At 40.1% G+C, this 13,883-nt stretch overlaps 1 protein-coding gene across 6 annotated transcripts in view; it reads right to left on the bottom strand.

The window, feature by feature from the left end:
- The window catches only part of LOC140729474 (protein phosphatase 1 regulatory subunit 12A-like), a 183,198-nt gene that overhangs the window by 65,327 nt on the left and 103,988 nt on the right, over positions 1 to 13,883 (bottom strand). For 5 of the 6 annotated variants that reach the window (XR_012099334.1, XM_073049250.1, XM_073049249.1 and 2 more), the window contains exons 10-11: positions 4,565 to 4,777; positions 1,639 to 1,724 (exon numbers count right to left, since the gene is read on the bottom strand). Coding sequence is in view for 5 of the 6 variants with exons in the window: in XM_073049250.1 (XP_072905351.1) it covers positions 1,639 to 1,724; positions 4,565 to 4,777 (299 nt within the window). In the remaining variant the exon portion in view is untranslated. The remainder of the gene's footprint in view (positions 1 to 1,638; positions 1,725 to 4,564; positions 4,778 to 13,883) is intronic. The other variant, XM_073049253.1, reaches the window with a different exon arrangement.

Consider the following 13,883-nt stretch of genomic DNA (forward strand, 5'->3'; position numbering starts at 1 on the left):
TGAACAAAAACTAACCGATACAATAACAGGGATTCCTTTATTTATTTGGGAAGCTACGTTGCTTAACTGGAGCAGGAGATGGTTGCTGATCAGTTTCTATCTAGTATCAGATCTGTGCACTTGTATGGCTGTTAGAAAGTACACTGTGCTTAGAGTGAACAGTTTTCAAATAGAGTTAGCTGCATGTGCTTGTGTCCAAAAAAACAATGATCGTTGTCACTGACAGTTAGTGACAAATAAGCAGTGACAATTCAGAACGGTTCTACCCACTGCGGTTTCAAGCATTCAGGCTTGGAGAAGCCAGAAATGGCTGGAGTGAAAAGGAAATGATTTCACTACTTCAACAAGTTAGGAACTACAAAGAACTTGAAGGTATCGACAATTATTTTGAATATTACAATCAAAATGAAGATTGGAGGATGCAAATGTTGAAAGCATTGTATGAAGGCAGACTATTACCTATACTAGGTGTCTGTGCTGATTTTATTCATTTACAGTCAATGGATGGAGCTTGTCAGCCTGGGAAGGCAGTCCATCTAAGAGAGGGAAAACTCTGATTTCAAACCTCTGCTGCCTTGCGGCCATACCCACTCATGGGAAAGGCTTCGGGAGTAAACCCCGAGGACAAATCCAGAGCTGGAGTCCCTAAGGCAGTCCGATGTTACCTTCAACCTTGTTCTGGCAACTCCTACGACGTCACCGGTGCCAAGCTGTATCGGCCCTTGCCCTTCCCTTGGACAACATCAGGGGCGTGGAGAGGGAGACTTGCTGCATGGGCAACAGCCAGTCTCCCATACAACCTTGTCCAGGCCTGTGCCCTGGAGAGGACTTTACAGGCACAGTTCCATGGTCTCACAAGACTAACGGATGCCATACATAACAGGCAATCAAAAGACCACAGCAGCATACATGGAATGAACTCCTCCATCGATAACTATACACAATTTTTTATACTAAAGTAGCAGTATTGATAGGAGTGCTGATTTGTTCAGTATTTCATTTAAATACATTATTTGTTATTTACTTTGTCTTTTTATACTTTTTTTTACTTCCTTGAAACTTTAGCTAATTGGAGTAACCGTTTAACTGGGCCAAAATGTACTGGTCCCATGTGTCCCAATTACTGAATCCACTGTATTCAGACCATCCCCACTGAACAGCCTCAATCTATCACTTCTTATCCCCAGGTTCTATGGCAAAACTTTTAATGTTACAATCTGGTTGCGGCCATAAATCGATACATTTTACAGTGCCTAGAATATTGGAAATATATTTTTCTAAATGATAAACACCTATTCTATACAAATGACCATATTTTTAATGATACCAAATGGGTGTTCGATGAACTACCGTATATACCCACTGATAGTTTGTGACTATTGCTAGTTATTCAGTTTTACCCTCTCCTGGTAATTTATTATTGCTGTGGTTCTCTGTATTGCCAAAGCACATTGTGGGGTTGCAAGCTTAAATAACACTAATCTCTAATTCAGATTCTAGGTCCTCCTAGATATCATAATGTCATATTGTACCACTGTGAGCATTAACATTCAATGGTAGCTCTTTACAAACCACCACTACAGAAAGCAAATAAGAATATTGGTTCAGTGAACTATTTCCTGCAACTGATTTGCCTACCTGGGTTTGTCCTCACTGGTATCTCCAACAGTGAAGAGCTTCCTTGTTGGAGTGGGTGGAACACGTGCTAACCGCGGTTCTTTCTCCTAAAATGTAAGACAAATAAAAGTTGAAAATAAAACACAATGACTAAACAGTGGAATTCAGTTCTAACAGAAATACATAAAAATGTATTAGATGGAACAGCTTAGGGTTTTATTAGAATTGCACAGTAACTCAGTGCTGGTGCTACCCCTGTCAAATTCCCTGCAGTACTTACATGATGTGTCAAGTTGCAGGTCAAAGTCCAAATACAATACTAGTGAAATACCTCCAGATCGTACACCATCTGTGCAAAAACCTACCACTATTTTAGTCTACAAATTGCATCAACCATTTCCAGAGTAGGTGCAGAGCAGTTGTGCTTCTGAAGAAATTGAAAAGCATATTTCTAAATGAAAGTTCAAAGCAAACTAACAAAGCTTCTGACTGAGTGGGGATTCTGATGTACAAGGCCCAGCACTTGCTGTATTAACAAACAGGACATACGCTACTAAATCCATTCTGTCAATGTCTTCATCATTGTGCAGAATGGAAAGATAGAAAATCTGCAGAGTCTGAAAATGGCTCAACAAGAAAAGGGGATGGGAAGGTTGGGGGACAGATAAGCCACGGATTAGAAAGGAGCTCAGCCAACTGAAGTTGGCACTCGACGGGCCAGAGCAGGACAGACTGATGGAGGAATTTGATCTGGAAAAAATAAGACAAGCATCTGTGGGGGAGCTGCGGTGAGCTTTTGACGACAGAAACTCTGCAATTAAGTTGGAAGTCACGTTGGTCAAGAGTTGAATCAGAGTTTGGGAGTGGGAGAGCCAGATTCCCAGTACCAGACGATGTGGGCTGTGACAGGTTTAGGCTGAGGTCCCACAGACATGGTGAGGGAGCAGCCAGTGTATGTGTCAGGACCCCTTTGAGCTTTAGTGGATCAGGTACACACGGAGAACTCGGAAGCAAAACTGCAGTGCATGCAATAACTCACTTATTTATTAGCCCACTTTATGTTTTTTTGTTCAAATAAAATTGCACGGTGGGCTAAAATAAAATGTGAGCCGCTGTGATAGGATTCTCAGCCTCTCACTCGCTCATTCTCAAAGTACACTCTCAATGAAAATGGGCACATTGGCAAAGGAAGAGAGGCTCCCCTTGAGGTATGACACATGTGGTAACATATTGCTTCAATCAATTTTCCTCTGCATTGCCTTATGCAACATCGCAGGTCAGTTCCAGTAAGGATTTCAATCAAAATTGGAACTGGCCTTTCCTGTAGAAGGAAGTTTCTGCAAAGTCTGGCTCTAATCTTTTGACACCACCACCAAATCCTAGGCATCCCAATCACTTCTTCTCTATCAGGTCTTTTTTCTTCCTTAAAATCTTTAGACCCATCCTCCCATACATTGTAAATTCCATGTGATGCAGCTCTCATAGTTTAACTTTGGAAATTCAGGTATCATTCCGGTTAATAAATGTTCCACCATGATATATATGGCCGCCTTGGGCGTAGTTCAAGCAGGAATTTATAATCGTGGCTGATTTCCTATCTTTCATAGTCTGTACATTTATCCAAATTTCTGTCCTCCATAAATCACAACCTATTCTCAGCTTTACACTCTATGAGAACTGGATTCCAAAACCTTCCTATTTACCAACGTTCTCCACCAGCTGTATGAAGCCGATTAGATTCCTTTTGAAATCCATCCTTTAACATTTCTTCCATTAACACATTCATTAAAATCCACCTCTAATTAATCAGGAATGCTAGCCTTTTCTCATGTAGGTACTCACCTCAACTCTACTTCATACTGAAGCACTGTGAGGTGCTTTGATATGCAACAAACCTGGGCATGGGCTTGCAGGGTAACATTTGCAACTGTGCAGATGACACAAAACATGCAGTTATGGTAAATGGTGAACAGGATAGCAAATGACTGCAGTAAGACAGAAAGGTGCTGAAGGGACAAACAAATGGCAGATGAAGATTAATACAGAAACCTGAAGACATACACTTCTGCAAGGAAGACTTAGTTCTTTACTCTGATGATTCAAGGACTGTGGGATACAGATGAAAGGTTTTGGTCAAAAGCTATAAAGAGGTAGGTTAATAAAAACACTTCCTTAATCAAGAGGGTGGCTATTACTTGATAACAGGAGTTTTGTGATTGTAATCAGCATGAACATGATGGGACACAATGATCCTTCTATACAGTTACAATTCTGTCTGATAAAAGATCTTCAATCTAAAATATTAAATCCATTTCTCTTTCCATACATACTGCTTGATCTGCTAAGTGTTTTTCCAGCAATATTAGTTTTTATTTCAAATTTTCACCATCTTTAGTTTTTCAGTTTTCACTAATAACTAATTTTATACCTCTCTCATACCTGTTTCTGTTCCAGATTCTGCAAGATTATTCTCAGTTCTCTGCTCTTTCCTTAAAGTCTCCAATATTTCCTTCTCATTATAAGCTAATAGCACATTATGACATCTCTGTTCGACAGCAGATCTCAGATTATTTTGGGTTCAAAAACAAAAATCAACTTACCTAAAATTTTATAAAAGGAAAATGCCAGAGAAACTCAGGAGGTCAGATAGCATCTGCGGAGAGAAACAAAAGTTAACATTTCAGGCTGATGATCCTTTATCAAAAGCTGAAATGTTAAATCTGTTCCTCTTTTCATAGATGATGCCTTACCTACCGAGTCTTTAAACAATTTCCCACTTTATTTCAGGTTTGCAGTTTATTTGCTTATCCATTGTCACTGTCTGTCTGTCTCCTTGTGCCAATTGGTCTAAATCTATGTCTGGCCACCGATTTACCTATCAGTGCCAAGTGGTGAACTGATTAAGCTTCCTTCTCAAGCAATGCTCCTAAACAATCCCCTCACAAACCTTCTCCATGGATTCAGCCAGAGTCAGCTTGGGACTCGATGCTGACCGGACAATTCCAATCTCTTTCCCTTTCTGCTCCTCCTGGGGTGGTTGCATGTTATTGAGGGTTCCATAGCTCCCTGTTTTGCGGAGGGCAGCACGCCACGCAGCCGGAGACTGCTGCTCTTTCTTCTCCTCCTCATGGGTTGCTGCTTTGGTGGGAGAACCTGAGAACTGGGCGAGCAAAAGGAGACATTTTACCAAGTGTCGTAACCCATTCTCCCAGAGCTGAAATGTCTCAAGTTGAAAATGTGATCAATGGAACAAAAAAAAGAACCTGCTGAAGCAGAGCGGCAAAATCAAAAGCCAGCTATGTTCAGGGGCTTACCTTAGAGGTGGAAGATAGACCAAGCTTGCTCTAATAACAGCACAAGAACATAATAACATAAAAAAATAAGACTAGTGGGTCTAAAGGGACCTCGGTCCTGCTGCATCCTTTACTCAAATCATGGCTTCAACTGCACTTACCAGCTGCATTTCTGAATTTCAAGCATCCCTTAAAATCCTAAAATGTATCAATCTCCATCATTTGGCCTACCTCCTAGGCTGAGATCATTGCTCCCAATTCTAGAGTCTCCAGCCAGTCTTCACCCTGATTCAAGTCACTTGTGAATTTTAAGTTTCAATCAACACAACTCATTTGTCTAAACTCTACAGAGTACATGGACATCCCAATCTTTGCGCAGTGAATGATCATTTTAACCCAGGAGTAAATCTAATGAACATTTGCTCTGTCTCTAAGACAATCAGATTCTTCCTTAAATGCAGAAAGGAAACTGAACCCACCACCTGTAAACTGTTGTATAATAACAGCAAGATTTCTTCATCCTATATTACAACATCCTTGGAATAAAAGGCAATATGGCAGCTGTCTTTCTAATTGTTCACTGTAGTTCAATGCTAACTTCCCATATTTCATCTACAACAACACCCATACCCATCTAAACATCAACATTTACCAAAGACCTTTTCAGAATATTTTAATATTTTTCCCATCTGGTTGAATAATGCACAACCAGATGTTGTGCAACTGCCAGTTTCTCACCTACAGTTAACTTCTCTCACTCTTTACAAATTGTAACTATTTTTGTCACAGACGACTCTGCTGTCCAAACCACTATCATTAAAAAACTTACGTACATTACACATTGCCCCCTCATTAAAATAACTGGATAAGTAGCTGGGTGCCAATTTTTCTTGTTACAGCATTCCAACCTGTAAACAACTGAGTTATTCATACTCAGATTTAACTTGTGCTCTATCCATGCTAAATTATTACCCCTAATCCATCAGCCTATCATCAGTCTATTTTGTTTAAATAACCCAGAGTGTTATATTTTAAGAAAATCTTTTGAAAATCTCTATTTATATTTGCCTATTGATTTAACATCTATTTATATCCTTTTAAAATAATTTCCTTTTTCCATAAAGGCACAGAAACTCCACTTAATAATCCATAAAAAAATGCTGGATGGATCTAGCAGGTCAGGTAGCATCTATGGAAAGGAATAAACAGTCAATGTTCCGGGCCGAGACCCTTATCAGACTCCACTTAATCATGTTCATGCATTTTAAGCATCCTTTTCGTCATTTTCCCTAGCGATAAATCCCAGCACTTATTGACAACTGCTGCTCAGCTAAGCAATCTATAATTCCACACTTCTCCCTGTTCCTCCACCCCAAAGAGCAATATTGCTCCTGTATAACATTTTTATTCAAACCTTGATGAGTATTTGATGACAGCTATCCAGATAGCTCCTGTCTGTGCAGCAACTCCTTTTACAATCCATGTGTTTGCATTGTTGGGAGGTTTAAATCTGTCAGCTCTAATCCCATCAATTTATACAGTACTTTTGTGTACCAATATCCAATTACATTAAGTTCTACAATCCTTTAGTTCCTTACTATTTTGGTACATCATTTATATCTTTCACTGCAAAGTCAGACATAAAACACATATCAGGTTTCAACGTTCCCCTGTTATACTTTCTCCTCTCCTAATCTCTAAGGGATCCAAATTTTTTCCACACCTTTGCCAAACACCTTTCTGTTTCCTACTACAGTGCTTTCAATCAGCTTTCCCCTTCTCAATTAGGCTTTGGTCAATTGTGCTGGTTTAGAAAATCTTCGAGCTTGATGTTCTTTTTGATAACATTAAAATGACTCAGTAACGCAGCCGGTAAAACAAAATCGTCATCCACTGCAGATCTTCTCTCTTCTCCTCCCTCCAATTCAACCAAAGATAAAAAATGCCTGAACACACGAACCACCAGGCTCAGGAGCAGCTACTATTCCACTGTTATGAATGGTTCCCCATATGATAAAATGGACTTTTAACCTCACCATCTTCCTCATTATGACCTTGTACCTTATCGTCTACTCACACTGCACTTCCTTTGTAATACATTATTCTGCACTCTGTAGTGTTCTAATGAATTGATTTCTGTGAATGGAATACAAGACAAGCTTTTCACTGTACTTCTTTACATGTGACAATAATAAATCAATTTACTATTATACGGTTCCTTTAATCCCATGGACGAATCAATTTTCTACAATGTTCATTTGCTAGTATGTCATACCTTTCAAGCTACTTACTTGTGAGATTCTACACTGAAATTTAAACTCTACATCCTCACGCTTTCCCCAAATCATCTCCTTTCTAGTTTGAGCTACTGTATGTTGTTAGTGCCTATGTAGATCTTCTCTCTTCCTCTTAAAACCACAAGATGGTATCATTTATCTGGCACTGTACAAGTACAATTTCCAGTTTTCTTAGCTGCAGGGTGTTCTTTACTGTGCCTTGTAAAAGAATTCAGCCCCCAACCCTTTGTTCACATAAATGAGCATCACAAGTAAGGATTTTGAACAATTTAAGTGAGATTTTTTTTAAAATTTGTGAATCACATGTTCCTTTTCCACAGTACAGCCCAGATAAACAGTGAAAACTGTGAAGCATAAACTAAAAATTCATAAACTAAAATGTCAAGAGTTAAAAAGTATTCATCACCCTTTGCTCAGTACTTAGTTAAACCACCTCTTGCAGCTATTACAGCCACCAGTCTTTTCGGACAAGTCTCGTATTAGCTTTGCGCAACATTTAGGAGCAAGATTTGCTCTTGCAAAATTGCTCAAGCTGTGTCAGGTTCGTTGAGGAGTGCCAGTGGGCAACAATTTTGAGGTCTGGCCAGAGATGTTTAATCGGGTTAAGGTCAGGACTTTGATTGGGCCACTCAAGGACATCAATTTTCTTCATTTGAAGTCAATCCTTGGTTGCTCTAGCAGCCGTCGTCCCGTTGAAAGATGGACTTCCTCCCCAGTTTAAGCATTCTGGCAGAGGCAAGCAGGTTTTTATCCTGGATCTCTCTGTATTTAGCAGCATTCATCTTCCCATCAATTCAGACCAGATTTCTAGTCTATACTGCTGAAAAGCATCCCCACAGCAATAGGCTACCTCCACCATACTTCTCAGGAGGGATGCTGCTACCTGGCTGATGCATAGTATTTGATTTACACCACATGTACCACTTAGTATTGAGGCCAAAGAGTTCCACTTTAGTCTCATCTGCCCACAAGGCCTTCTTCCTCATCTTTGCAGTATCTTCTAAGTGATGCTTTACAAAGTCTCTACTGGTAAGGATATGCTTTTATTTAGACAGCTCTTCTTCCTTGCCATTCTTCCATAAATACCCTTTTTTGAGCAAGGTCTTAGGAGATTATGCAGCCATGAACTTCATCTCCAGTTGTAGTCACCGACTTCTGCAGCTCCCTCAGAGTGACTGGTGGTGTCACAGTAGCGTCTCTTACAAGTGCCATTCTTCTCTGGTGAGTAAGTTAAAAGGGATAGCCTGACCTAGGCAGTGTGGCTCTGGTTTCATACTTTTTCATGATGGGCTGCACTGAGCTCTGAGGTACGTTCAGAGCCTTTGAGATGTTCTTGTATCCTTCTGCAGATACATGCTCCTCTACTATTGTTTCCCTGACTTGTTCTTTTGTCTTCATTTTGGTTTGGTCTGTTGAAAATCAACCATACTATTGAACCTTAAAGGGGGGGGGGGGGGGCAGGTGATCCTCCAGTTTTCAACATCAGCAAATTGGGTGAGTTGGAAAGGTAATATACAGTGTATTCCCCCGAGGAAAGTTAGCATGATGGTTACAAAGGGTTGAATACTTTCACAGCCTCAGAATTTTGGTTTTTAATTTTTAGTAATCTGTTGACGTGTTTTGGAATTTTTCTTTTGATTTGACATGATGTGCAATATTTTGTAGATTAGCTCAAAAATCCTACTTGAATATATTTTAAATTTAGAAAATGAGACAGTAAAATGTGAAAATAGTTATATGGGCTGTATATATGTATACTGCTGAATTCTTACACACAGAACATATTACAGTTATAAGCCTTGCTAGACTGTTTCCCACAGTGCCACTGATTTACACCAAAAGCTTTCTGTAGCTCAGTACAATGGTCAAATTGCCCAATTGCCCAAGATCCTCTTATCTTTTCCTTCAGGTCAAGTGTGCCATTTCCTGGCACCACCTTATAACTGAACTACTTTGCAGCCTATAGAAAAGACATGCAGTTAGACAACTAGTAGCATAACCAAGCAAAAAGAGAAACTTCCTGACAGAGGAGGAACTTACCTACACCCCCCCCCCCCACCAGAAGCAGTCTAAAATATCCTCTGCCATAAAAACAGAAATTTTGGGAAACTTACCTCAGCAGGTCAGGCAGCAATTGTGGAGAGATAATGGTTCAGTCAATGGCCTCTCATCAGAACTGTTATCAACCTGAGACCTGACCGGGTCTGTGATCTGACCTGCTGAATATTTCCAGCATTTTCTGTTTCTTCCTCCGATTTACAACATCTATGGTTTCCTGGTTTTTGATTGCTGTTCTCTGCCAGCTTTTCCAGTTTGAGAGAACAACAAACTCACAGCAATCTCAAGACATCAGGCTGAAAAAGTAGCAAGCCGCAGCTAACCCCCCCCAATCAAAACTAAAATCTCTACCATAAAATAAAGCATTAGAAGGATCAGGGAAGTTTCCATCTGGTTAAACTGTGCTGATAATATTATAAATATGACAGAAACAGCTTTTAACAGTTTCAGTGAAGTCAAAAGATTGATCATTCAGAAGGTCTCTACAATTTTGCTCTGAATGGCTGCGGGAAAGGTCTTGCCCCAATAATTGGCATTTGTTCTTCCAGGTCCTCTGGTATCTAACCCGCTCTCTTACAGGATCTTCACATTCAGAACTGACTAAACACCAGGGAAAGCTGCAAATATCAGCAAATGTTTTAAGTGTAATTGAGGAAAATTGTTTGACTGGCAACCTGACAACTCAAGAGTCAATGTATAGCAACTGGTGCTTCAAATGTACAAACCGCTGGCAACAAATACCAGTTAGTGGTAGAAATGGAATATGCACAAGTGGGGAAGCAAAGAAGAAATATGTGCCAATCAGAATAGAGAAAAAATATGCACCAATCAGAGAGTAAGAAGGAACTCACACCAATTAAGGACTGAGAGAGAACAAATACCAATCATGAGACTGAGTGAATTATGTGCCATTCAAAAACCAAGTGGAGATCTAGACCAAAAGCAGAGGGTGAGCTAATTAGGGGCCGAAAGGGAAAACAGTTGATCAAGGGCTAAAAATAATGTACAATCAAGGTATCAATGCTGTGTATTTCAACTATAGGCAAACAATCAAAATCCCTATTGAAGTGAAGTTCAAATGTTTTTCTGAGAACAGCAGTTGCTTAGATTTAAACACAGATTCCCTGCTGGTCTTGATGTGTCTGAATATTATTAATTTTCATTGCTTCTGGATTATTTCTCCTAGTGGTTTATTAGTGACGTGCCTGAGAGATGTGTGTTTGGGTCAATGCTGCTCACAAAGGATTAGGAACTTGGAAAAGAATCAACATTGCATACGCTTTCTGATAATAACAAATCTCTTGAAGAATCGCCATAAATAACATAATAAAAGAGTGCGGACAGAGATATGGATAATTTGTGAAGTGGAGCCAAGTAGTGGCAGATGTCTGAAAGTGGCTGAGTGCAAAATAATTAAAAAAATCTGAAGGGATAACCATTGTGGGCATGTGACGCACAACAGTAAATTACAGGAGATGGATAAGTGTGGGATTGGGGAACAAGGAGCGGGACGCTGCCCAGTCCTGGTGAGTAACATTGGTACTATCAAACAGACCATAGTAAAGAGAGAAAAGATCACAAGGATTAACAATGACCTTGCACTAAGTGCCAGCCTAGCCTCAATTTCAATTTAGACCATCAAATTTCAGAAAGAACACTGTCGATAATATCAGCTGATATTTTTTTTTTTATTTGTTGCCCAGTTATGGAGACTACAAAAGCTGGAAATATCTCCACTGGAAAAGAATCTGACATGCAGTGGCTCAGAAGAGATTCTGAAGGAACTGTACACATTGAAAACTGATGACATTTTTAGCAATCACAAACTCTGCAAGAAAGTGACAAAAGCTCACTTTTAGAGTAGGGAAGGGTAGAAGTTTAAGATTACAGAGTGGCAGGTGAAACTAGGGAGCGGAAAACCAGTGAAATTGGGTTTGGGAGGCCTCAGTATCTAACGGATAGAAGAAGATTATCATTTCTATGATCCAATATAAAATAGTACCCTCAGTATTCTCAAAATACATTTCAATCTACTTTAAAAAAGCAGTATAACATTAATCTCTTCCACCCTCAGTAAACAATGCAATACTTGTTTTCAATGAGGTCACAATTTCTTTCCTTTCAATAATGTAATAAATGATATGGAAGGAAGGCCTAATAGATATCCATCCATTCTCAATCACCCCTCAGACAAAATAATCTTCAGAACAATTTTAAGCAGTGAAAATGGCAGAGAATGAGAATGTGTAACATGAACATTTTGGTGGATTTTCTGCTGTTTAGAAATCAAAAATTAGTCTGATCCTGAAATTGCTCGTCAAAAACTTGAGAAGTTGAAATCGAGAGGAAGCAAGACAAACTACGTTCTCATGCAGCACAACAAAAGCTTCAGCAAGAATGGAAACCTCAACATGCAAGAAGCTCACCGCTGCTTTCCGACCTCTTTGGGGCACCAAAACGATGCCGGTTTTGCGTAGGCCTTGTCGCCATGACTTTGGGTCACTTGGCTGACAAAAAGGTAGCAAAGGAGTAATGAAGTCAAACTGTAGTCAGAGGAAGAGCAAGAGGAGAAAAATAAAGAGTCAGATGAGGTACAGGTGAGTGAAGAAGAAAGAACGGGAGACAAGAAGAGAGTCAAGGGAAGGCATCCTCATCCTGCATGGCCTTAATATAAATGAGCATTCAATTCAATCCACAATAGAATATACAATCAATACATTAACCTTCCATATTATCGTATCATTTAACAGTCAATGTGTAATGAACCAGGAGGTTTATAATGCTGGGATAATGTTCAATGGAGTTTTGACTCTCTTTGATGGTATCAACTCATTTCAATCACAATATAATTACAGGAAGCATTAAATATGCTCCCTTTTCTACTTGGGCCACTACTTGTGAATTCTGGCAAAAAAAGGATATTCTCTAAAAACTTATTCCTTGTTCCCCAGCTAACCACCAGTTACAACCACAGCATCCGTCAACAGGGAGGAACTACTGTCATATAAAAGGACTGAGTAAGTTAGAAGGTTATAGTTCTCAAGGATTTTCTTAAAACATCTTAAAAGCTTCTCAGAGGAAAGTTAAAGAATACTATGGATAGAATGTAATGGCTGCCAGAGATAGTTAGATTAGAAATAAAGAATTATCCTATCCTATTAGAGGGACATTGTGCAAATAAATTAAAAGGAAAATTAATGATGGATTCATTAACAGAAAGGGCTTCACAGTATAATGACGGCACTCTCACCCATAGAATGGTGGACTCTGACAACCTTTGAACATGAGAGTGGAGGCAAGGATGGTTGAGGATTGGGGTTGAACCTAGGCAGACTAGCAGTGCGGACTCCCTCTGTATTTAAAAGTGCCAAACTCATCACAGGTGTTTTGTTCCATTTCCTGTGTAGCATCCAGCCAGATGGAAGGGCTGGCCAACTGCTTGGTGAGAAAATCAGCAGGACACTGCTGCAATCAGGGCTTACTCCCACACGTTAGTAATGGTCATAGGTTGGAGGGAGAGCTCGGAGCACAAATTTGGGGTACAGGGTGGGGATTAGCACATCACAGTGGAGGTGGGTAAGGGCAGAGGTGGATGTTGCACGAGTGGTGGGGAAAAGGGGTTCGGACTACAGCAGTGGTCCAGCAACAGAAGTGTGGACCGTGGTGGTAACTTTACTTCACAGGAACATCTGAAGGGGCTGAAGAAACTCTCACTGTCTAATCAGTCTACTTTTTTTTCCAGTCCACTTTCAATGCTAAAAACCATTTTGTTGTTGAATTCAACTTGATGTCAGTGCAGAGCCACTAAACACAACAAGGCTGGAGCTTTGTTTAAATATTACTTGGACACCTGCAAAGCTATGTTTTAAATTCAGTGTAGACTGGGACTGGGACTGACCCATTCCAAATTTAAAATGCCTCTCCTAGATAGATGTTCAGAGGGTTATGGGCCAAGCGCTGACAAATCAGACGAGCTTGCTCAGGAATCTTGACTGGCATAGACTAGTTGGGACAAAGGACCTGCCTCCATGCTGTTGGACTCTATGACTCTCACTGGCAAACATCGGTTAAAATTTAGAACACAGAACATAGAAGAGTACAGCACAGGAACAGGCCCTTCAGATCACAATGTTGTACCAAATTAATTATATTAATAATCAAATGCCTAACTAATCCCTTCTGCCTACACAATGTCCACATTCAGTCTCACCACCACCCCAGGTGGTGCCAGGCACTCACCTCTTCCTCTGAAAAAAATAACAACATATCTCCTTCGAACAACACACACAAAATGCTGGAGGAACTCAGCACGTTTCAGCTGAAACATTGACTGTTTACTCTTTTCCGTAGATGCTGCCTGGCCTGCTGAGTTCCTCCATCATTTTGTGTGTGTTGCTTAGATCTCCAGCATCTGCAGATTTTCTCTTGTCATCTCCTTTGAACTTGCCCCTCTTAAATGCATGTCCTCAAGTATTAAACATTTTCATCCCTGGGGAAAAGATGCTGGCCGTCTACTCCATCTGGCTTTCATAATCTCATAAATCTCTATAAGATCTTCCCTCAGCCACTCCAGAGAAAACAGCTCAGTTTGTCCAACCTTTCATGACAGCACATGCCC

Source organism: Hemitrygon akajei, chromosome 6, assembly GCF_048418815.1.
Source record: "Hemitrygon akajei chromosome 6, sHemAka1.3, whole genome shotgun sequence".
Taxonomy (NCBI): domain Eukaryota; kingdom Metazoa; phylum Chordata; class Chondrichthyes; order Myliobatiformes; family Dasyatidae; genus Hemitrygon; species Hemitrygon akajei.